The sequence below is a fragment of the Labeo rohita genome, chromosome 8, assembly GCF_022985175.1.
Source record: "Labeo rohita strain BAU-BD-2019 chromosome 8, IGBB_LRoh.1.0, whole genome shotgun sequence".
NCBI lineage: Eukaryota > Metazoa > Chordata > Actinopteri > Cypriniformes > Cyprinidae > Labeo > Labeo rohita.
The window spans coordinates 37,841,152-37,867,968 of record NC_066876.1 but is presented as its reverse complement, the minus strand read 5'-3'; the positions used below and the strand labels follow the sequence as shown (position 1 = coordinate 37,867,968).

The following is a 26,817-nucleotide window of genomic DNA, read 5'->3' as shown; positions in this document are numbered from 1 at the left end:
GGAATGTGCCCCCCCACCCTTCCACCCAGAGCAGTCTGGGAAATGGGACACTAAGGGTCACACTTTGTTGTCTCTTTGTGGCTTTGATGACGACTGTCGCCAAATTCAGACTCTGGATCGGCTGACGGAACTGCCGGAGTGAATGGGAGGAACAGTCTGACGAGACGGCATTTTCAATGAACTTCCTAATTCACAAACCCACAATGACTTTGTTACACATTCCTAAAGAGGAAATACAGGCCATTACTGCATTTCAAAAAATTAAACAGGTTCAAAAATGGCTGCTCTTGCATAAGCAGATGCAGGTGTACGTGAAGGAACACACATAGGCAATAGTGACACCAAAGTGCAAGAGCAATCAGCACATTGCACAGTGAAAATGCAGCACAGTTGCAACAGATCACCAGCTATTCTCACCTAAATGACACTTAAAAAAGACTTTGTAATTAATGCATCACTTTATCTTACTAAATGTCTGACATATATCATTTGACTGCATATATTGCAGATACCCACCCCTGGTTTGAAGGCAGGGAGTCCGAGCCCAACTCCAATCGTGGCTTTGTTGGGATTCACTACAGAGTTGTAATGAATGTTCCGATGGTAACTAACTCTGATTGGCTCGTCATTATTTTGATGGATGCCATGGAACGTGTTGATTGGTTCTAAAATTGGCCATAAAAACAACACTTAGAAACATCGAGAACAAGATACAAAATATACAGGTGCAACATGCATCACTACAAAGGCTTTTGAACACAGTGCATGTAAATATAATTCTGTGCAACAACAATAAACACACAAAACAATTTTCATATTGGTCTTCACTATTTATTTAGGTACTTGCATGGTGGAACATAGGCTAAATGTCCATAATTCAGTTTTATGGGCAGTGTAATGCAAATCAGACTCACCTGTGCCATACTGATAAACTTCCACTGGCCGATTGTACATCTCCGCCATCGCCTGCATCTCAATATGGTTTCCATGACAGTTGTTCTTCCTCTTTCTGTTGATGTATGTAGTGAAGTCCTCTGTCACGTAGTTTGAGAAGTAATCTGCATTTTTCATCTGCAAGTAAAATCGCACAGAAAGCATGACTTTAATTAAAACATAACCTGGTTTTGTACACTTTTGATGATCCCTAAGAAAAAACATCACATACCAAGTAATCCATGCAGTGCTTGCGGACGACTTCGTGCATATCTTGGTCTCCGTAAACCTGATCAGCTGAAGAAAAGCAATGATACCAGGGTTATTTGCACATAAACACAATATGGGCTTTGCATGCATTTATTTTACAGCAGTGGCATGCTAAAGTTTGGGAACCCCTTGCAGAATCTGTGAAAATGTGAATAATTTTAGCAAAATAAGAGAGATCATACAAAATGCATGTTATTTTTTAGTTAGTACTGTCCTGAGTAAGATATTTTACATAAAAGATGTTTTCAAAAAAATAAATGAAATTATTAAAATAACCCCCTGTAAAAGTTTGGGAAACCTTGGTTCTTAATACTGTGTGTGGTTACCTGGATGATCTACGATTGTTTTTTTTGTTTTTTTTGTTTGTTTTGCGATGGTTGTTCATGAGTCCCTTGTTTGATCTGAAGAGAAAAATCCTCCATGTCCTGCAGATTCTTTGGTTTTCCGGCATCTTTTGTGAGGAAACACGATGCATTAAGAGCCGGGGGTGTGAAAACGTTTGAACAGGATGAAGATGTCCAAATTTTTGTCAAAATATAATTTTCCTCCCATTTAGTACTGCCCTTCAGAAGCAACAGAAGATACTTGCATGTTTCCTGGAAGACAAATTAAGTACAATTTACCTTGATCTTCAAATGTAAGAAGTTTTCACCCCCCGGCTCTTAATGCATCGTGTTTCCTTCTGGAGCATCAGTGAATGTTTGAACCTTTTTTAATAGTTGTGTTCGAGTCCCTCAAATGTCCTTAGTGTGAAAAGCTGGATCTCCAAATCATACAGTCACTGCTGGAAAGGCTTCAAATACACAAAAGATGCTGGAAAACCAAAGAATCTGCAGGACATGGAGGATTTTTCTGAAGAACAGTGCTCAGTTTAACTGTTCAGATCAAACTCATGAGGTACTTATGAACAACCATCATAAAACAGTCGTAGATCATCCAGGTAACCACACACAGTATTAAGAACCAAGAGTTTCCAAACGTTCGAAAGGGGATTATTTTAATCATTTCAGCTATTTTTTGTCTTGTGGACTACATGTAAACATCTTTTATGAAAATCATCTTACTCAGGACAGTAGTAAATAAAAAAAATAACATGCATTTTGTATGATCTCTCTAGTTAAAATTGTTCACATTTTTTTACAGATTCTCCAAGGGTTTCCCAAAACCCAAGGGTTTGTGTAATTTTTCCAAACATTTATTTCAGGCCATGCACAATGAACTTTATTGTTGTTACATTTATGTCTTTACTTTTGAAACATAAAAAATAATAACAACACAACAAAAACAAGACTTAAACCATAATATTGTTCATATTAGTTATTACAGCTGCATAAAATTTGCTTTTTTAACACCTCATGAAATAAGTTACTACTGAGTAATCTTGAGGGGTTTGACAGGCAAATTCTGTAATGCATGCATGCAAGGCAACACGGTTCGCTCTGCAAGTGCCACTTTTGGCGGGCTTTATCATACTCATTTAGGTGCCAGTGACTCAAAGCAAAACCAGGAGCCCAAATTATGGTGCAGATGTAAACAAACGGGCGTGCGAGCTCCGCTCAGAGGCCGACACCTTTTCCTTCCAAAAGCAGCGATATGCAAATGAGCCTCAGCCTCAAAGCTCATTCCGGCTAGTCACATGACCACTAGCCGCAAAGATTCTGAGAATCTCTTAGTCAATTTCCTCTTTCGCAGTATCGGCCTACTTCTGTTGTGACACTTCTAAACAGACCGAGGAAGCTGCGCTCGCCTCGCTAAAAAACAAGCAGCTTTAAATGAAAGTTCAAACAAGCGCACCAATACAGGTGCTTTATTTAAAGACACTTGCACTTTTTTTAGTTCCCCGAAGAGGCCCTGTCTACCTGCCTACACGTTATCTGATACAGTGTATAGTGTGTTTAAGAAAGAGGACGTCATTGGTGAGGATGTTCACTGTCTGTTTAAATATCCTACAGTGAAAACTCCTACAAAGTTTTATTTGCTTTACGAGACCAGTTCATTACTGCTATTATGCTCTGCAATTGTCAGGCAATGAGTGAACGCTCTGTGCTTCTCAGGATTTTAATTTGATCTGAAAGAACCTACCGTTCTGTTCCCAACATGAACAATAGTTGGCATTTTCTGGCAGGTTCATGTTGTTTTCATGAGCTAGCTTTAGATGTCACTCCCTAGGGTTGTCCATTTATGAAAGATTACAGCTGGACGCGTGTTTATTTGAAGGTGAACGCGCCGATTTGGTTCTCAAGCCACTTCCATTCTTCTTGTCAAGTAAAAGCCTTTGTTTTTACATTTCTAAATAGGTCCAGTGAGCCCTTAAGACACAGGTTCATTTGTTAAAATCAGGACCTTGACATTTGAAACTGTAGGAAGATCTGAGCTCAAACACTGGAGGAGAACAGCAGCTGGAGATTCGGTCTGCTTTTGGTTCCCCATTTGGCCTGTTGTTGGTATTTCCATCTGTCTTACCCTTTCCATTCATTACAGCACAGTGCAGCGGATAATTAGACCCTGTGTCAGTGGGTGCCGTGGGGGAGAGTCAGGGATTTCCCTTCGCTCCTTTGCATTATTCTGACTCATGTTTGATGATAAACACCTGCCTTCGCTTTTTTCCTGATTTCACCCCAAATTTGAATAACAAACAGCTTTACTATAGTGGCGCTGCCACGTGGGGACGTGCGCCGGGCTAGAACATTTGCATGTGCTAACAGTGAGGAGTACTAAGGAAAAGTATTTCCTTAAGTATATGTTGACATAAACTGCATCTTTAACATTTAGACTTGGGTTAAGAATTTTTTAAAACTGCTAACTTCAATGGGACAGTCCACCCAAAATGTTCGTCATCACTTACTCACCTCATGTTGTTCTAAACCTGTATGACTGAAACACAAAAGAAATTTTGAAGAATGTTGGGGCACAAACTTTTTTTTTTTTTTTTTTTAAAAAAAAAAAAAAAAAAAAAAACAAACAAAAAAAAAACACTTCTCAAAATGTCTTCTCAGGTTTGGACTGACATGAGAGTAAATGATGACAATCTTTAATCCTGCATCATGTATGGACATTAATAAATGCCACATGGCACGATGAAAGGTGTGCGTAAGTGACCAGACTTACTTTTTTAAATGCTCTTTTGATCTGGGCCAATAATTATATACATAGCAATGCCTTAGAAACAACCCAGAACACCCAAGCATCATGGGCGGTGAGTTTTGCACATCAAAGTACAATTGACAATATAAAAAGTTTCCCACTTCCCAGTATTTACTAAGGTGTTCTAGGGTGATTTATATGGTGTTTTCAAGGTTGCGACGTTACTAAATTCTTGTTAATCTGGTGTTCAAGAAAGATTTCTTATTATTATCAATGTTGGAAACAGCTGTGCTGCTTAATACAGGTGCATCTCAAAGTAGAATGTCGTGGAAAAGTTAATTTCAGTAATTCAACTCAAATGGTGAAACTCGTGTACTAAATTCAAGGCACACAGACCGAAGTAGTTTAAGTCTTTGGTTCTTTTAATTGTGATGATTTTGGCTCACATTTAACAAAAACCCACCAATTCACTATCTATTCACTATCACATGCCAATCAGCTAATCAAGTCAAAACACCTGCAAAGGTTTCCTGAGCCTTCAAAATGGTCTCTAGGTTCACTAGGCGACACAATCATGGGGAAGACTGCTGATCTGACAGTTGTCCAGAAGACAATCATTGACACCCTTCACAAGGAGGGTAAGAAACAAACATTCATTGCCAAAGAAGCTGGCTGCTCACAGAGTGCTGCATCCAAGCATGTTAACAGAAAGTTGAGTGGAAGGACACAGTGTGGAAGAAAAAGACGCACAACCAACTGAGAGAACCGCAGCCTTGAGAGGCTTGTCAAGCAAAATCGATTCAAGAATTTGGGTGAACTTCACAAGGAATGGACTGAGGCATCAAGAGCCACCACACACAGACGTGTCAAGGAATTTGGAATTCTTGTTATGCCACTTCTGAACCACAGACGACGTCAGAGGCATCTTACCTGAGCTAAGGAGAAGAAGAAATGGACTGTTGCCCAGTGCCCAGTCCAAAGTCCTCTTTGCAGATGAGAGCAAGTTTTGTATTTCATTTGGAAACCAAGGTCCTAGAGTCTGGAGGAAGGGTGGAGAAGCTTAAAGCCCACAGTTTCCACAGTCTGTGATGATTTGGGGTGCAATGTCATCTGCTGGTGTTGCTCCACTCTGTTTTTTGAAAACCAAAGTCACTGCACCCGGTTACCAAGAAATTTTAGAGCACTTCATGCTTCCTTCTGCTGACCAGCTTTTTAAAGATGCTGATTTCATTTTCCAGCAGGATTTGGCACCTGCCCACACTGCCAAAAGCACCAAAAGTTGGTTAAATGACCATGGTGTTGGTGTGCTTGACTGGCCAGCAAACTCACCAGACCTGAACCCCACAGAGAATCTTTGGGGTATTGTCAAGAGGAAAATGAGAAACAAGAGACCAAAAAATGCAGATGAGCTGAAGGCCACTGTCAAAGAAACCTGGCCTTCCACAGGCTCTCACATAAATATTTTGTAACATCATAAATGTCTCTACTGTCAATAATAATCAATTGAATGCATGACTGCAGAATAAAAGTACAAATGTATTTCTAAACGTTTGGACAGAAGTCTTAGACTTAATCGCTCAAAGTTTAAAAGAACATGTGACTCTAGACCACAAAACCAATCTTAAATAGTATGGCTATATTTATAGCAATAGCCAAAAATACATTGTATGGGTCAAAATTATCATTTTTTTAAAAGCCAAAAATCATTAGGATATTAAGTAAAGATCATGTTCACTGGAGATATTTTGTAAAATTCCTACCGTAAATATATAAAAACTTAATTTTTGATTATTAATATGCATTGCTAAGAGCTTCATTTGGACAACTCTGGGCAATTTTCTCAACATTCTGATTTTTTTGGCACCCTCAGCTTCAAGATTTTCAAATAGCTGCATCTCGGCCAAATATTGTCATATTCTAACAAACCATACATCAATGGAAAGCTTATTTATTTAGCTGATGTATAAATATCAGTTTAAAAAAATGGACCCTTATGACTGGTTTTGCGATCCAGGGTCACATATTAGCTCTAGATATACCACTGTTCAACTAACATGTTTGACAAATAATCCAAGGCATTTCAACAAAACTTTATTTTGTGTAAAATACAGTGATCAAAATTACAGACCAGTATCACTGTGGCACGAAAAAAAGATTACAACTAAAAATGTTAAGGGTTACAGCTGTCCGAAATTAGAGGGAAGTGTAGAGGCCCTTGCTTTGAAAAGACTGCTTTGGCTGCAGGCTGCAGGACATCACTAGTTTCTCAGACTGCACTGGTGTGATCTTGGTCCACTTTACTTCCACTCTCTTCCACATCTTTGTCACCAAGGATTTTCCAGAGATTTTCAATCGGGTTTAGATCAGGACGGCCGTTGTATTATCTCGATGTTCTTAGCTTCAAGCAACTGCTTCACCTTGTTTTTTCAGTGTGATGGGGGCATTGAAAATTGCAGGCTGATTGGGAGATGCTTGCAGGGAAGGAACTGCATGTTGCTGATGGAGGTTCTGATAAACATTTGCATTCACTCTGCCACGTATCTTTAAAAGAGGCCCAACTCCTGCTGCAGAAAACATCCCCCAAGACATGACACTTCCTCCTCCACCTTTAACTGACTTCTTTACGCACTTGGGCTTCAGTCTTTCCTCCGTTTGATGACCCAAATAAATTAAACTTGCTCTCATCGCTAAAGTGAACTTTGGACAGTTCTCTCTCCACATAACATGCTCCTCAGCAAAGGTGAGCTCAGTCTTTTGATTCCTTCTGCTGATGAGAGGTTTGGTCACTGCAGAGTGCGCTTTCAGTCCGACTTCTCTTAGAATTCCTCAGTCAGATCCTTACCCTGTTCTGCGCCGAACTGGCAAGCAATTCCAGCTGCAGTGCTGAACCCATTCCCTATTGAGAGTCACTGCACTATCTTGTCTTCTCGTGTATTTGTCTTAAGTGGATGATCAGCCTTTTTGGCTGACTTGAATTAATTTGTGTCATTGTAAACCTGCAAAATTCGAGAAATCACAGATTTGGAATGACCAACTTCTCTTGCAACAGCTGAAGAGGTCGTCCCTTCGGCCTTCATCTGGACAACCTCCTGTTGCCGTAGAGCGGCGCGCCATCTCGCAATCTCAGTATAAATTGGAGGAATGATGCCAGTTAAATAGGGTTTGTCATATAATTAAGGAAATTCACACCAGGTGCCGAATTAATACCTTGGAGGTATCTGTAAGTGATCTCTAATTTTGATCAGAGTTCTTTTTCGAATATCTCATTTCAGATTTTTATACTGTTCTTCAGAATGCAATTAATTTAAGAAGTATGCTTAAAAACTGCCCTTCTACTCCTGTTACAATAACTTCAAATAGGACTAAGCAGTGACCTTAAAATTTAGGAAATGATAGGCTGTTCTCTAATTTTGTTCTCCACTGTATGTCTACAGGATATTTCACACCCATTTTAATGATCAGAATGCATGTGCTTTATCAAACTCCATTTAGAAATAATTTTGTTTCTATGTTGATAGTCCTTCTGACAATCAAAAAAAAAAGGAAACGCCACATAGATAACCTCTGAAATACTGAAACAACTTCTTTAAACATTACTGTTTACATGCACATAACTGTGTCTCAACTGCAGTGAAAGCACAGACTAGCCCACCGCAACGATCTGCAATAGGTCGTTTCCCAACACTAAAAGCGAGCGGTTGACCTCTCTGCCGCCAGCGGACGCACTGATGAGAAGAGGTCGACAGTGAATAAAAAAGCGGAATAGAAAAAATTCACTGGCTGGGTCTACCACGAAAGAGCGATGCCGCTGATAGAATTCATGAGAAAAGAGAAGAGCTGAGGTCCACCGAGCAAGAGCAAAAACCACAAGCTCACTTCCACTAATGTAGGCCACAGATAGTGTCTCGATTCTAAGAAAGGGGCAGGCCGAGCTTACAAAACAGAGAGCTAAGACCTGCCCTTGAGGTCTGGCGGTCATCGATAAAGTTTATCCTCAAAAAGCAGGGCCGCTGTGACATCACAATGAGCTGAATTAGAAGAATCGAATTGGAAGGTTCCCAGGAACTTTACACACCCTACGTGAGTTTAGGAGCTTCATTCACGTACTACAGCAGCAGGAAACGTGTCATGAGCTTCGGAGATAAATGCAGCGCAGTATGAACAACCCATACCATACTGGTGGGGTTCAAAATGTGAAAATGCATTCAAAATCTGGGATAAACTTCAAGGACTTTGAAAAATGGAGAAGAAATTCTCAAGATTCTAAACTTCTGCATTTCTAGATCTAAACGTAAGCAAATCCCAGTCACGTTGGAAAACATGATTATCAGGTTCTGTTCACGTCACCTCAAGTGCTGCTGTCATGGAAGTACATTCAAAAGCAAAATATTATTTTTTAAATTCAAATTTGTAACTAAAAAAAAAGTCATGTATGTTATCAATACATATCAAACTATGTACATTACAGCAAAAATAAATAAATACACTACCAGTTTTTGAACAGTAAGATTATTGATGTTTTTTAAAGAAGTCTCTTCTGCTCACCTGCAAAATCCTGCACTTATTTGATTTAAAGTACAGCAGAAGACATAATATTGTGAAATATTTTTACTATATAAAATAAATGCTTTTTATTTGAATACATGTTAAACTGTAATTTATTCCTGTGATGTGCAGCTGAATTTTCAGCATCATTACTCCAGTCTTCAGTGTCACATGATCCTTCAGAAATCATTCTAATATGCTGATTTACTGCTCAAGAAACATATTTTATTATTATTACTACCAATATTTAAAACAGTTGAGCATTATTTTTCAGGATTCTTTGAATAGAAAGATCAGCTTTGAAATGAATACTTTTATTTATCAAGGACACTTTAAATTGATCAAAAGTGATGATAAAGACATTGATAATGTTACAAAAGATTTCTGTTTCAGATAAATGCTGTTCTTCTGAACTTTCCATTCAAAGAAACAAAAACATTCTGCTCAGCTGTTTTTAACATAATAATAAAAAAATTATATTACAATAATTTCTAAAGGATCATGTGACTGGAGTAACGATGCTAAAAAATAATCTTTGAAATCACAGGTTTAAATTACATTTAAAAATATTTTGCAGCCTTGGTGAGCAGAAGAGACTTCTTTAGAAAACGTCAACATAAAAATCTTACTGTTCAAAAACTTTTGACTGATAGTGTAAATAAATAAATAGTATTTAAAGCAAAGCTTTTGTAAGAGGCAACCACAATAAAATAAATAAATAGTGACAAAACACCAAAAGTATATTTTGTCATTATTTATTCATATATTTTCATGTAATTTCCCCTCTCTCTTTATATATATATATATATACACAGTACTGTGCAAAAGTCTTAGGCCACTAGTATTTTCACCAGCTAAAAAATGGTTTAAAGTCAGTTATTTCTATCTTTTGCTGTAGTGTGTCAGTAGGAAACATCAGTTTACATTTCCAAACATTCTGTTTGTCATTAATTGTAATAATCTAGTGAGATTTTTGTTTGCACAAGGAGTCTGACGACAGCCAGTGCTCCACACAGAGATCTGATCTCACCATCATCCAGTCTGTCTCTGGAATGACATGAAGACACAGAATAACTGAGACAGACTAAATCCAGAAGAACTGTTTCAACATCTCCAAGATGTTTCAAGTAACTTACCTGCAAAGCGACCTGAAAAACTCTGCACAAGTGCACACAGGGCAAAAGCTGCTTTAAATGCAAAGGATGGTCACATCAAATGCTGATTTATTTTAGTTAATAGAAGTTCATTGATAAAGAAAATCTATTTATGACATTGTTTTTGACAGCATCCTCATTTTCTGTGCCTAACTGCCTAAAAATTTTAACAGTACTGTAGCTTTGTAGGTGTAGGTCTCTTAAAGCAACTCGGAGATGTTGCCACAGTTCTTCTGGATTTAGTCTGTCTGTTTCTTAAGACAGACTGGATTGAATGATGGAGAGATCAGATCAGATCAGATCGAGGAGTCTGACAACAGCCTGTGCTCCACACAAAAATCTCACTAGATTATTATAATTAATGGCAAAATGAATGTTTAGAAATGTAATCTGATGTTTCCTATTGACACACTACAGCAACAGACTGACTTTAAACCATTTTTTTAGCTGAAGAAAATACTAGTGGCCTAAGACTTTTGCACAGTACTGTATATTTATTTGTATTTATGCTAATAACTTCGACGGACTGACAATTCAATTCATCATTCATGTAAAATCTACTCTAGAGTCATGTATGATTTATGAATGAATCAATGTTTTCAGTTGGACCTTTTAATTGAATGACTTGATGCAGATCAGATTGACTCAAGGATCTGGTCAAAATGATTAAAAGCCCATTAGAGACAATGATCATCAGTAAATAACAGCTTAAATTTAAGTCTGTTCCTCACACAGTGCTATCATATGACTTTAGAAGAACTGGAACATACTGTACACATCAAACTATTGGCTTTATGACATTTGATGGTAATTTTTTGCCATTTTGAAGTCTGAAAGCCCCAGCACTGATTCATTTTCATTATATCGAAAAACATGGCCAGAATGCTCATCAAAAAAAAAATCACCTTACGTTTTCCAGAAGTCACACAGATTTAACATGAACATGAAATAAGTATGACAAAATTGTCCTTTTTGAGGGGACTTATTCCTGTAGCTATTTTACAACAATTTCATGATGCAAACAGACATGACCTAACGGTTATTTTTACTACGATTACTTCATTAAACCTTGATGCCCCGTGTCCAAATATGACCGTGTGGAACATGAGTTGCAGAGTTCATCCAGAAAGAGCTGAGGTCACCGCACTGACCTGCACTCTTGTACGCTCCTTGACTCCAACTGCTCACAAGAACATCTGACAGGCCACGTCCACCTCGACAGCCGATCAGTAAACAAGCTCTTCAAACAAACGAATCGATGCGGGACTGGAGCTGCAGCAGGCCCAAAGGTACGTCCACTCAACGGCCTTATTGACTACCGTGTTCTGTTCACTTATCTCCTCAACAGACTATGAATTTGAGATTATGATCGTATAGATCAATGCATATTGATTCTCGAACACACTGAGAGGGATCAGATCACAAACGTGTTTTCAAAGTGCTTTCCACAGCTAGATTGAAGAATGGCTTATGCACGGACTGAACCGAGTTACATTCATGCCAGGAAAGTCAGCCGGTGATCATGAGGGTGTTGAGTAACATAGAGCTTACTATTGCTCCAGAAACACACCGACGGTTAAACACACTCATTCACGCTCACGAGACCGTATTGCGACCAGGCGTGCTGTCGGCTGGCGCGCTGCACACGTGCCACAGAGGACCGCTGAAAATCCAGCGTAAACTCCAGACTGTGTCTCCATACGATTTCATCAACAGTTCGGTTTTGTAAAAGACGCCAAGAGACGGTGATGACAATGTCTCCTGTAAATTGGCAAGAGAAGATGCAGCTCTTACAGTCTTGGTGGTGTCTAGGTGAAAGTTGGGGAGACTTGCTGAGCATCTGCCATCCAGATGTGCAAAAGTTCACAATGCAGCTATGACCAAGAAAACCAAGTGAAAGGCTGCAGACGGTCTTATCACAACCACCGTCTGCAAGTCAAGTGATTGAAACCATTTTACAACTGAGTTTCAAAACACTTTTCGGACATATAAGCAGCATTTGTGATAGATCAATCAAAATATGCTCCCTGACTTTTACTCTACAGCTCACTGTCAGACAACTCAAGATCGCTGGTTTACTCTGGATCAAACTAGTCAGCATCCTCAACTTCTACACCATTTCCCGTCTCATAGAAACCAAGCACTATAAAAAGAGTTACGTGAGCGGTGCTTATGTTGAAACCTGTACTTTCCTGTCCTAGAAGGGCCGATCAATGCAATGACAAGGAATCTACTAGCAACCCTTGACTCCAGCATGGCTTCAAACTTTGCTCCGTGTTTGCCACAAAGCCACAGTACATGATGTCTAGGAATACAATGTTGGACCAATAAAAAGATGCTGACTATGCTTTTCACATTTCTTGTTCACAGTTATCCAGTGCGTTGACCTGCTCAAGTCTGATCGGAAGATTTCTGTAAGTTTTAGCAGAAAGTGCCTCTATTATTTCCAATCAACAGTGGAGTTAAAGGGGACACAGTTTTGGCTCAGACCCCAAAAGTGGTCATTTTAACAAGCTATAAAAATATCTGTGAGGTATTTTGACCTAAAGCGTCATTTACACACTCTGGAGACATCAGAGACTTATTTTACATCTTGTAAAAAGGGGCATAACAGGTCACCTTTAAAGGTGATAATACACCTATAAATAAACAGTCATCAGTAACCCAGCCTCATGTCATTCCAAACATGTATGACTACAGTTGTGTCCCAACTGATCCTTCGCAGATAGTTTGATTGACAGGCAATCAGAGCAATCATAACAGATCATTGCAAAAAAATAAAAAATAAAAAAAAATGCACAGGAAGTGGCAAAGTCACACAGTCTGTGACTGTCTATGTGGTCATACAGTACATCGGGCAGGACATCCAACGCTCACCTATCATTCACTGACCTCAAATATGTTTCTTTATTTGAAATATGTAAGTAGCAGCTTTACATGGTCACTCAATCTAATGTTAACCTAGAAAAATGTGCGCTACTGAAGTGTCTGTGCGGAGTGTGGAAGCTGAATGGTAGCTCACAGCGGGACAGATGGATGCGCCGGTGCGATCACTTGGTCTTAAAACACTCCGTCATTTTTAGTCATACATGTTAAACATAATACATCTTTCAAATCTGTAAAGACTCTACATGTATTTGTGTGCATTCAGAATAACAACAAAACATTGCACTTCTGTAAAATAATGAAAGCAAACAGGGTGCGCTTTCGGTCGTCCCGGTCTCTGAACTTGAGCGCGAAACTTTGAAACTCCATATGAAGAGTTCAGATGCAAAACCAGCTCGGTCAAAAATGAGATAATGACACTGAGTGAATGCTCCTGACACATATTATACGTCCATCAAATACTTTTACTTCAAACTCACTAAATTCCAGCCGCAGCCCAATCAGAAGTACCAGCACTTACATAGAAACCTACACAAAGTAGCCAGAAAGAAACGCTCATTTTAAAGAAAAACGTCAGATGGATTTAGAGGCTTTTGCATCTGAACTCTTCATATATACTTGTCTTACAGACATGAAAAATATATCTACAGAGAGTGAAATGTCTACTTTTAAATGAACCATTACAAATAAAAAAAAAATAATCTCAGATTATGTAATTCATATCAAACATGCATACAGAACATACAAACACGCATGCATACTCTTAAGCCGAAAACAAAGAAAGCACTAGTTTATCAATCGATTGTTAAAACGTTAATGCAGGCTCCTTGCTATTTTCCCAGACACATTCAGAATTATCACATCTACCAGTGCGCTGTGGCAAGGTTTTTCTGCGTGCTCCTGAGCGCTTATTAAGCTATGTAGGCAATTAAAGGCTCATTATTATGATTTGTATGGTTTATTAATAAACGTGCAACCAGTAGTCGACTAATGCTTAAAATGAATGACTACTAGCCGACCAGAAAAATCTGTAGTCAAGGGCAGCCCTAGAATCTCCCATTTCGTCCGACAAACAAACCGGACAGGAGAGTAGATTAATGTCGGTAGACTTCTTGAACTGGAAAAACGGTATGTATTGCTGTCTTTCTGCAATTGAAACAAGACACCTTCCGATGTTCATTCATGTTTATTTCGTGCTATAACTAATAAAGAGGAAGAGATGATCGGTTCACGTTCTGCTTAAACCGAGACAGTACACTGATCTGTCACGATACACTGAAGAGCCACAAAACTGCATTTGTTGTTTGAATTTCTTACAAATCGACAACATTTGAAAGCTGAGACTTTGTTTACTAACTAAAGTAGCCTGCTCTGTGTTGTATGTCAGCACTTTGACCAAATGATTACCAAACGCCCTTCTAAAATCCATAAACTAGATGGTTGAGTACATAGCGCATCACTTGGGACACAACTTCTGTGTTTCTTGTCCATACACTGAAAGTCATTTTGGGATGAAGTATTCAAGTACCCAAGGGCAAGGTGGGTAAACGAATCTGGAAGAAAGGAATTTCAGCCACACCTTCGTGTTTCCCGCTCCGTCAAATCACGTTATGGCATTCGTGGCATCTGCTCTACAATCACAACGAGAGGAATGCAGCCGAGCTGTCTGTCAGAGGTTCACGGCAGGGCACAGACAGCTTTGTTTACTACCGGAGCAGGTATCTGGAAGAGATCCCGGCGTGCGTGCTGGGGAAAATAAACAGGGCTTACACTGGAATGCGCTTTGCATACGATGGGAATTTTCATATACACATTCTGCCATGTGAGGTAGAGTGTAGTGTTGCTCCAGGTGAGGCTGTTCTTAGCCCTCCATCTGCCCGAGCGCCTCAGAGAGAGACCAGAGAAAATAACGCTTCCAGAAATAGAATCTTGCTTAAGGGGAAAGTGAAATCAACAACTGACTTGACAAAAGGAAGTATGTGCATTTAAACTAAACTCTGAGGAAACGGGGTGGACAAAAAAAGCCTAGATGACAAATATAAAAGGTTGTCGTTGCAATTCCCTCTACAACAGTTCTTGGAAAGTGTCAAAATAAAACAAGAAGCAACTGTAGGCTGTGCATTTTATCAAACATCACTATATAATAAATTACATTTATTAGTGGTGTTTGCAATGGCAAGAATCACTATTACTACTGCTGATGCTTACGATTAAAGTGCTAATTTATTATTTATATACTATTATAGTATTTGTTTGCATTTTGAATAGGCTTTTTTAATATATTAGTTACATTTTAGAATAAATTTGAGTATTTTTGTTATGTGCTTGTCATTTTCACTAGGTTCTGTTTTTAAGTTTTTAATTTTAGCATTTATTAATTTTAGCACTTAGAATTTCAGTTTAACTAGTTTAACTTTAATTAGAATTTTAGTTTAACCAACTAAAATATGTAAAGAAAAATTGTAATAATTTCATCTAGTATTTATATTTAATTGATTTCAGCTTCAGTTAATTTAACAGCACTGCTAGGTTTAGTAAACAATAACAACATCCTAGCAACCATCAAGCATCATAAAGACTCCAGTATAAACCATTATTCTGTTGAGTAATGGACTTGATTAGCATAACTGCACATAAATACACCTGACGTATTAGTACAAAATTCAAATGATGTGAGGTTAAAAGTGCGCACATATCAGCTTTTACAACGACTTCAAACTTGGCTTATCCAATCAGATTTTAGAGTCACAACTATCTACGCTTTTTGAATATTTATTCAAATACAAAACCTCTAGCAAACTTCACATCACAGCCAGACTGTTATAGCCCAGGTGAAGAGGTCACCCCACGTAATTGCCCGGAAAGAGAAAGTCTTAACAAAATGCACTTTGGAAGAAATGTGCAAATCCAAGCCAAAAACAAACAACTGCACTGTTACTCGAACAAACAGTCAACTTCCTTCAGTGTAGGGTTACGATCCACCGTGTAACCTTAATCTTCAATGGGCGACCGGAAAAATAAAGCATTTAAACAGGCTCTCGTTACAGTACAAGAATTCGCAGCTTTTAACCCGCTGACCTGCGGACAAGCATTCGCATCAGACGGCTGAGCTACTTACGGCCAAAGTTTGGAACCTACACTGGTTAAACTGTTTTGAAGAGCCTAATTAGTGTTTGTTTACCTGGCTGGGTCAGGTCACCCCACTCCTAAAAGTAAACAGTCAGTGTGTGTGTTGGTAATGGTGTCAACTGCTGTTCACCAAAGACCAGGTCGAGCTGGTCGAGAGGGGCGGTGCTCTGGAAAACCAGCGGAGCAGCGCTGGAAAGGAGAGCGAGTGCTGGGAGCTAGGGCAGGGATCGAACACATGACACCGTTTCCCACGTATCATAAAGGAGAAGCGCATTCCCAACGTGAAACCCTGCGCAACAATTGCTGCAGCACAGAGCACCTGCAAACTCGTCGTGATTCAGACTTGGTGATTCACAACAAAACTGTTTTTAAAATAAGGACCTGGCCCTTTGAAACCACACCAAAGCGGGGTATTACAACAGTTGTTGAACGGTGTAGATCGGTGGACTCATCCATCTCATCTCAGCCAATCGAACGTCTAATGTGTAAAACCACGAAACCTTTTGAAAGTTTTTCTTTGTAATACCAAAACTGAAACCGCAGCGGCAGAGTTCTCACTATCAAACACAAGTCACAGGTGTGTGTGTGTGTGTGTGTGAGCAAGTGTCCATATTAGTGCTCCTTTTCTGAAAAAATGAAACGCACTCCCCCATGATGCGGTGAAATGTGACAGGTCTGATCAGAAACTGTCAAAACAAAATAGCCAGTGGACACTCACTATTTCCATGTATTCTTCTTAATTCACGTCAGTTGGGCTGATATTCACCAGTCAATGGTTGGAACATAATCTGTTCCTCGTGATCTTACACTCTTCTTAAAAATAAAGGTTCCACACTGCGAAAAATGCTTTTCTTACTTAGATTTTTTGTCTTGTTTCCAGCCAAAATTCTTAAATCAAGAAGAAATCAAGAAGTAAAAATCATCATCTTGTTTTCAGAAAAAAGAAGTCCAAATTAAGTGAGTTTTTACTTACAACAAGCAAAATAATCTGCCAGTGGGGTAAGTAAAACAATCTTGTTTCAAGCAGAAAACTAGATTATTTTGATTTATTTTTTCTGAAAACAAGACAATAATTTTTACTTTTCTAGATTTAGACATTTTTAGATATTTTGGCTGGAAACAAGACAAAAAATCTAAGTGAGAAAATAATTTTTATTTTCAGTGTAAAGCCAAAATATCTAAAAATTCTAAAATCAAGAAGGATTTTCTAGAAAAGCAAAAATTATTGTCTTGTTTTCAGAAAAAAGAAGTCAAAGTCAAGTGAGTTTTTCCTTGAAACAAGCAAAATAATCTGCCAATGGGGTAAGCAAAATAATCTAGTTTTCTCCTTAAAATAAGATTATTTTGCTTACCCCACTGGCAGATTATTTTGCTTGTTCTAAGCAAAAACTCACTTAAATCTGATGTCTTTTTTTTGAAAACAAGACAATAATTTTAGTTTGTCTAGAAAATCCTTCTTGATTTAAGAGTTTTTAGATATTTTGGCTGGAAACAAGAAACCATAGATTTTTGTTTTCCCAAAGAACCTTTCAGTGAACAGTTACTAAAAGAACAATTTTGAAGAACATTTTAAAATCTGTAGAACCTTTTTTGACTATAAAGAACCTTTTCTGCATTTGAAAGGTTCTGTGGATGTTCAAGGTTCTTCATAGAACTATTGATGCCAAAGATGGTTTTTTTTTTGTTTTGTTTTTTTTATCCAGAGCATAAAAATAAAGAAGCTATATTTTTAAAGAAGAAGTTCCCTTCCAGAACAAAAATTCTCCATATAGCAGACTGTTATGGTGCCGTGAGTTTGAACTTCCAAAATGTAGTTTAAATGCGGCTTCAAAAGCTCTAAACGATCCCAGACGAGGAAAAAGGGACTCATCTAGTGAAACGATTGGTTATTTTCTAAAAAAAATTACAATTTCTATACTTTTTAACCTCGAATGCTTGTCTTGTCTAGCTCTGCATGTGCTCTGTGTATTCCGGTTCAAGACAGTTAGGGTAGGTTGAAAAACTCTCATCCCATTTTCTTCTCCAACTTCAAAATCATCGCTGTTTTACCTTTTTTTGTAAAGTGCGTTTGATCGAAGGGCGATGTAGGACGATTTCGAAGGTGGAGGAGAAAATGAGATGGGAGTTTTTCGACACACCCCAACTGTATTGACCCGGATTACACAGAGTACACATGCGCATCACAGAGCTAGACAAGACAAGCATCTGAGGTTAAAAAGTAGGGTTAGGGTTTCGCTACATAAGACCCTTCTTCATCAGCTGGTATCATTTAGAGCCTTAGAAGCTGCATTGAAACTACATTTTGGAAGTTCAAACTCACAGGCACCATAGAAGTCCACTATATAGAGAACATTCCTGAAATGTTTTCCTCAAACATAATTTCTTTACGACTGAAAGAAAGAAAGACATGAACATCTTGGATGACAAGGGGGTGAGTACATTATATGCAATTTTTCGTTCTGGAAGTGAACTTGAACGGTGGAAGTGAGTCCATAAATGTGCAGCATTGTATGCACAATCCTTCAATACTCCCTAAAAGCTTCCCAAGATGCAGCTCATAAAGCTTTTCAAGAACGCCAGTGCATTTAATATAAAATAGATGGGATACAGCACTAGTAAAGAATAAGAAGGTTTGTCCAAACTTTCAACTGGTAGCCTACAACACCCCCACAAATTACCATTGAACAGACCTCAGGATATAAACCTCTGTGAGATAAAATACCTTGGAAAATCATTTGCAAACCAATTTGCAAACACTGCATACGCATTTGCACGCTAGCGCACATGAGCCTCCTTACTGCAAACTATGAACTGCAAAAGTTAGGTTTGGTTGTGTTGAACATAGGAAAACTGAATTATTACAAAATCCAGAGTCAGGTGGAAGGTGACATGCAGAAATCATGTTTTTCTATAAAAGTTGTCTTTTTTTTTTTTTAACCACTAAACTTTTGAGTAACACGGTTTCAACATTCAAACGTCTGGGGTCAGTAAGATTATTTTTTACTAAATTATGCATTAAATTGATCAGAAGTGATAATGAATGCTACAAAAGTTCATTACTTTGAACTTTCGATTCATAAAAGAATGCTAAAAAAGGATGTCACAATTTTGACAAAAATATGAAGAAGCACAACAGTCAACATTAATAATAAGAAGAAATGTTTGTTGAGCAGCAAATCAGAATATTAGAATGATTCCTGAAGGATCATGTGACTGGAGTAATGATGCTGAAAATTCAGCTTTGCATCACAGGAATGAATTACATTTTAAAACACATTCAAATATAAAACAGCTATTTTAAGTTGTAATATTTTTTTTCACAGTTTTAATGTTTTTACTGTGTTTTTAATCAAATAAATGCAGCCTTGGTGAGCATAAGAGACATCTTTCAAAAGCCATATAAAACAAAAAAATACTGAAACCAAACTGTTGAGTGGTAATGTTGTTGTTCAGACATACAGGATTATAATGGAGATAATCATGGGAATTAAACACTGCTCTCCTGACCTACCTTTTTATAATGTGAGAACCAAAACATCAACAAAACATTGAGGTTGACCAGGAAAATAAGGGCAAAATCTGATAGCGGAGATCTGTTTTTTGCTGCCTTGTTGACAGGACTGATTATGTGATGAGAACAATCATGAATTTGTAAACAACATGTCAGCATACAGCATTACAGAATAATACGTTAATGAAAAATAATGAAAATAGGATTTTTGGTAATAAAAGCATGTAAGCGAGTTAAGGCTGCACTGCGTCGACTCCACATTCAATGCGATAAACATAATTCTGAAAGCAGAACTAAAATACACCAAGTCTCACCTCAGCCCACATTATAAGGAGCAATTGTAATAGTGCTTTGGTTCTCTATAAATGAAACACAGCCTTAAAAGGACAGGTCACCCTAAAATGAGTGGGCATAAAATGACCACGTAAAGCTAAATTTCAAAAGCAAGTAAACAAGGTCTCCACAATGATCTAATACACATTCATATCTATTACTTCAAATCAACAGCATCCCGTACGAAACTATCCGGCCCTGGGTTATCATGATCCCACTGGCTGTGAGAACCTTATAACCATCGGGCCACTTATATAACGTGTATTGTTTGACTCGAGTGATTGTTTGGAGACGGATAGTTTCACACCTGCGGTGCAAGAACTGTGGCACAGTGTCCCTGATGGGAACAATTCATGTAGGTCAACACATCACATGCCTGTCTATCACATCCTGCATAAAACTCACACAAGGGCCTCTGTATATTAATGAGAACAGGAAAAAGACTCATGAAATGAACGTGTGCGCTCAAGAGGGGGAGAAACAGGACACAGATTAGAAGAGCAAGAGAAGGAAACAGAGACATGAAAGAGAGAATGAAAAAGGAAACAGGGTGAGATGCCACTCAATGGTGGTTTCAGAGACAGTAGCTAAACATTTTCAGAGAAAAATCCCAGTATACAGATCATCCGACCCACGGCATCCACTAAAGTAAACACATGCATTATCCTTAAAGAAAGTAACTGACAAAGAAATTCATTAATATCACCTGAATAAAATAAAAAACGTATGCTACTGATTTTGTGGTGCCATATATAAGCACTACGACATATAACGAGGACAGTCAGTAGACTTATGGGAACGGGTCAGAGGTGAAGCCCATAGCGGCTTGGGTGTAACATCACACCCGAGCGGTTAATATGGCTTCTAATGATCTGTGCAATTTAGTAAACACTAAGGGGTTAATTTATGATCATGAAACGCAAGAAAAGAAGCAGAAGTCAGAACCGCAGGTCATAAAACAAAAACTGCACATTTACAAGCTGAAACTGAAATGTAATAGAACACTCATTCCATAGTGTGCTGTCAGAGCACAGCGCCCAATACTTCAGACATGTAGATGAGTGGCGCCACCCAGAGGGACGTTCTGGTAGCTGCTCAGATACTCAACAGGCACATGTACATTACTGTGAGATAAATAACCCTAAGGATGACCATTACTATTAGTTTTAACAACAAACCAAGAATATATTCTGACGAATTCAACATGAAAAGAATTTTGCAACCCATTGCAACCCATTTTGATTCCCTAAAATCACCTTTTCCTGAATCATCATCATCCAAAAAAAAATAAATAAATAAATAAAAAAACAGTAGGAGTTGATTCAGAATTGAATGCAGTGTTTGCAGTGGAATGAAACAGAACAAGACCATAAACACTTCATAAACATGCACATGATGCATTCAACATTTCATGTTGAGCTTAATGCAGCATGTGCAGCAAACTATTACCATTTTTAAAAATATGTAAAATAGCACATTATGCAACCATACAACCATTTTAACCATTTTAACCATTCTGTCCCTGCATCACTACATTTATCCAGCAAGTGGCATCTAGAAAGTGTATCAGGAATAAAAAAAACTTATTTTAAATTTTGAATTCAATTTTGTGAACAAATGTCCAAATAATGAGTTAAGGAGATGTAATATACAATAAATAAATAAATATAGAGAGAGAGAGAGAGAGAGAGTTTTTTTTTTATATTTGATGCGATCTGGGAAAACCTGTGGGACGTTTTCAGGAAATTCGAAAAAATAGGTCGAATGTCACCCCAATTAGGTTTTCATTAAATCATTATTCTATAACATCTTGTCTAACATCTCTGAAAATATCTCGGCGAAATTCACTTGTTTAGTGGAGAAAAACAGCGATTTATTGCAGCGAGCAGAAATGACTGTGTCTTTCTCTTATGTTAAGAACACACTGCTGAGGTTCTTTCCCTTAACACCACAACAGTTAAACTATCAAAATAAACCACTAACATATTTAATAAAGGCGTATCAATTCACATTCTCCACCAGTCCTGTGTAAACTACGGTTATTATTATTTAATGAAAATAAGTAAATATTAATTTCTATAACCCCCCAAAAAAAAAATTATACTGACTTCAAACTTTTGAATGGTATAGTGTATAAAGTTACAAAAGCTTTTTATTTCAGATAAATGCTGATCTTTAGATATTTCTATTCATTAAAGAGTCCTGAGAAAAAAATTAACTAATAATAAACAAAAAAATAAATAAATAGAAAATATGTGTTGAGCAGCAAATCAGCATATTAGAATGATTTCTGAAGAATCATGTGACACTGAAGACTGTGATCACAGGAATAAATTACATTTTACAATATATTCAAATAGAAATAATAATTTTAAAACTTAATAATATTTCACAATATTACTGTTTGTACTGTATTTTAAATCAAATAAATGCAGATTTTTGCTGAGCATACAAGTCTACTTACCAATCCCAAATTTTTGAACAGTATAGTGTAAATATTAAAACAAAATCAAAACAGATCATATTATCATTACATTTGACACAAATTGAAATCGAAGGTTAAGTTAAGCACACTGCATTGTGAGATACAGTATTGCTACGACACAGCAAATCATTTTACCAAAAGCAGCAAGCCTTCTGGGTATTTGGTGCATATAGACAGCATTACGCCAAACTGAAAATGACAATCACCCAGGTTCTAGACCATGATCAATAGATGAGTTAGCAAACATCTACTAAATCTTTTGATGTCAAGTGAACATCAGGTGACTAATAATGTACCCACCAACAGCTCTGAAGAGGCAGGCACCATCTTCCTTCATTTTTTTGATGACAAATCCTTTCTTTTCCCGGAGTGCTTTTTCAAACCAGTGTTCCTGCTGTAACAGAGGCAGAATTTCAGAACAGACACAGTGGGGGTTCATTATAATGCGCTCCATAAACAGACAGACTTCTAATGCTACGTTTATTGTTGGTACCATTTATTTTGAACATCTAAAGTTCTTAAATTGTCAAGAGCATCACGAAGCATCTCACATTTTTATGCAGCAGCAGCATCAAAACTTCTCTTTCAATTCCAATTTCAACTCGTATGCATCATGTTTCTTTAACAAACATGGTTGTTCACAACTGATCATAAATTGGAGATGATACCAATAATGTCTATTTATAAACAATGATTTTAAGTATAATGGTTAATATTAATGAGCATTTTGTCTGGGCAAAGAGGGGTTCAGATATGACTAATAAGGGCTGCAGATCATAGAAATGATCACACCAATGATTATCTACTTATGAAACACAGCACAGTTCAGTCTGTAGTCCTGAAACCAAAAAGAAAATTAGCTTTTGAACCATCAGATCCCTCTGGAATAATGGGCTTCTGGAACAGCGTTTTAGATTAAAATAAGGTCTGTGGTTTGCAACTTTTTAGCAGCTTAAAATAAAAAAAAATAAAAATAAAAAACAACAAGTTTGAAACTATCATTTGAAGCATGATTGTTTATCATTTGTGATGTATAACAAAACTCTTTCAGTAGTATTGACCAGAGATATCATTCTACTCATAAATGAAAACCCTTTCTAAATATTCCATAGGGAAACTAATGAATTAGCCATACCAATCAATGTTATGACTGAATAGCTCTATACAAATGATTTAATGCTTCATTATTTGTCTCTCCATCTTACATAAGATTTTGTTGAACTTGCAAGACATGTGATAGTCTTAGAAACAACCCTTAAAAATGGAATAACACCTCAGGTTTCATACATCATTCCACAGAGAAAGTGTTCACGAAGAATAAACCTAACAGTGTTTAAGCCATTAAAGTTAAAGCATTAAAGTCAACATGAACAACCCACTGCACCTTTAATCAACATACTCCTAAAAAAAAAAAAAAAAACACCACAGAATTTGAATAAGATGTAAAAATGTAATTTGCAAGATAATGAAAAGTGGCCTTTACATACCAGTATGGTGTCAAAACTGAATTTGAAAATGATTTCAGAACCGATTTATTACATTTTTGCCTTTACAATTTCATTCGTTAAAAAGAGTCACAATTAGGGCTGAGAGATAAACAATATCATATTGAGATTGTGATCAAATTTATGTTGACAACAATAATAAACTAAGGACTTTTTTTCTCAAAATTGATTCATTTAACAGCCTGCTTACCATTAATTGTTTATTAATAAGTAGTACTAATAATTTAGTAATAATATTATTATTTTATCCATGTATTATTATTTTATCCAATATATTATTCATCCATGTTTTAATCTATATACAGTTCTGTTATGTAACATGTGACAAAAAATAAAAATTCAATGTATTGTTGTAAATTAATTGTTGTATTTTCATTTGTATACATTTTTAAAGACAGATCACATTGTTAAAGTTTTATTCTTTCATTTTATTAGACACCGAATAAAATGGACAAAAGAATGGAAAACAGATCTAGTGAAAAACATGTTTAAAATAAGACGTAAGAATGTACAAATTAAGACAAGCATTGATTTCATCCACTGGAAATCTGTAATGAAAAGCATTGTGTCAAAACCGAATTTGAAATTTGTTTTAGAACCGATTTACTACATTTCCTCTTAACAATTTCATAAATTAATGAGTTGCAATTAGCTGAGTGATAAATAATTTCATACTGATATTGTGCTCTAATTTATATTGATGACCATGATAAACTATGGACTTTTTTCTTAAAATTGATTAATTTAACAGCCCATTATTACACAGCAGAAATAATTAGTAATAATATTTAATACTTACGTTTTAATTTATACAGTTCTGTTGTGTGTCATCGTATGTGCCAAAAAATAGAAATGCTACATTTTTATAAATCAATTGTTATATTTTTATCAATCACACTTTAAAAGATTGATTAAACCATTAAAGTTGTAATCTTCCATTTCATTAGACACAGAATAAGACGGCCAAACTAAGTAAATAAAATGGAAAACACAGATTTTAGGGGAAAACATGTTTAAAATAAGTAAACAAAATAAGTAAAGTGTAATTGTGAACAAACAAGTTGTGCTTTCATACAGCATTTCCTTCCCCATTAAAGGTAAATGAATATCAAGATAGACACTGATATCACACGACATGGAAAAAAAAATATTGTGATAACATTTTAGGCCGTATCACCCAGGCCTAGCCACAACATGGCAATAAATTAATTATGCACAGTTACTCAGACGAACACTGGTTTCCTGTCCAGCCAAACCTCTGCATCCCTAATATCATGCATGCTGAGTGCAATCCAATAGAAATCATGTATTACGTCTTTATACTGAGACACAAAGCAATTAACGCAGGGCACAGCTTATACAACTGCCATAATTTATCATGTCATCTGATGTCCCTGACATTATCCATCCTCACTTTTACAAGCGATATCAGCGATAGCCGTTTGTCAGTCTGCCCGTTTATATATATTGCTTTTCTGTCTATCCAATTATCTGTCATTTCATTACCTTTCTGTGTGTACATCTATCTATTAATGGGTCCAAGCTATCTATAATTCTGTAATTCATTGATCTATCATTCATATCTATGTATCCATCCATTCATTGTTCTATCTGTCTATCTCTTTATCTACCTAGCTGTCACTCTGTCCACCCATCAAATCTTTCCATCCGTCTATGCTAGTGCCAGGACGAACATTTAAGTCAAAATCAACACGCTGTCTGTGTCTGTGAGCATTAGGTGACAGCCTCCATCCACATACCTGTTCAACAGTGGCTGGGTCCTCTGACTGTAGTCTGGAAGCATTCTCATACTCATCTTCACTGTTATACCCGGCTCCTTCCTCCTGCTCGGGACTGGGACCCCCCCCGCCTCCTCCTCCGCCGCCGCCGCCGCCGCCGCCGCCTCCTCCTCCCCCTGTCGCCCCGGGTACGGTCCCTCCACCGGCCACCCCACCGGAGCAGGTCGCCTGTCTCCTCCTCTTACTGAGCCCAGGCCCCGAGCAGCACCCTCCCATCCCACCTCCACAGCCCACCCCGCCTGACAGCTCAGCCCGACCCCCGGACACGCACGCCATCCCTGTCGCATCCCCCGGGCCGACCGGAGACCCGGCGCCCACCGGCGGAGGAGAGGCCTGCTGCGGCCGGGAGCTGGATTCAGTTCGCCTGTCCTCTCTGGACGGCGGCGGTGCGGCTTGATACGACCAGGGTGGCGGGGAAGCGCGGGGCCTCGCGCCTGACCGGACCCCGTGGGAGTGCTGGTGCTGGTGCGGGTCGGAGCCGGTCCGGCGGTCGGGGTCGTCGGGGTGATCAGACACACCGACCGATGAGTTCGGCTTCTTCTTCGGCAGGATCGTCATGACCGTTCAGGGAGGGTGTCCGTTTTACCGACTCCGAACGCGTTTGGACATTTAAACTTGAGCGTCTTTGAAGTCGTAATACGCGCTCCTGTCCGCCCGGGGCGAATTTAATTCAATGTGAGCTGGTTTGGAGGGTAAAAACGGCGGATAACAGAACAAAAACAAACCGTCTTCCGTCCCTCGGTCCTGCTGTTGCCACACAACATCAACATACGGATGACGACGCCGTCACGTCACTTCCGTCCCGCCGCTCGTCCCGCCTCCCGCGCTCTGTTTCAGAAGCTGTCAGTGGAATCGTTCGTGTGTTTTCTTTGCTGCTCAGCACTTTACGGTACACTATCCAGAGCCCACCTCTGCGATTTATTGCCTCCAGTCTGTTTATTGTGAGTGTTTATTAAACCCGAATAAAACAGAGACAGAGGAATCACTGCATCACCACCATGTGGAGCCATTTCTGATACATTACTTTTGGACACCCATAATCATGAAACAGGCCTGCCAAATACCCTTTGTCTTCAGATAACACTATGATTTTAAAAATGTGATTTGACGTGATAAAATTATGGGTAGAACCTAGGTCACCCAGGTCCTTTTTACAGCGCGTGTGTTAATGAATTTATAGCTG

At 38.0% G+C, this 26,817-nt stretch overlaps 1 protein-coding gene across 2 annotated transcripts in view; it reads right to left on the bottom strand.

Moving 5' to 3' along the window:
• Positions 1-26,422, bottom strand: part of otud5a (OTU deubiquitinase 5a) — a 35,222-nt gene extending 8,800 nt beyond the window's left edge. Inside the window, exons 1-5 of one of the 2 annotated variants that reach the window (XM_051116831.1) lie at positions 25,596-26,422; positions 22,631-22,721; positions 1,166-1,230; positions 915-1,071; positions 517-665 (exon numbers count right to left, since the gene is read on the bottom strand). In XM_051116831.1, the coding sequence (XP_050972788.1) occupies positions 517-665; positions 915-1,071; positions 1,166-1,230; positions 22,631-22,721; positions 25,596-26,192 (1,059 nt within the window). In that variant the 5' untranslated portion in view covers positions 26,193-26,422. Of the gene's footprint in view, positions 1-516; positions 666-914; positions 1,072-1,165; positions 1,231-22,630; positions 22,725-25,595 lie in introns of both variants that reach the window. The other variant, XM_051116830.1, reaches the window with a different exon arrangement.
• Positions 26,423-26,817: the final 395 nt, after the last annotated feature.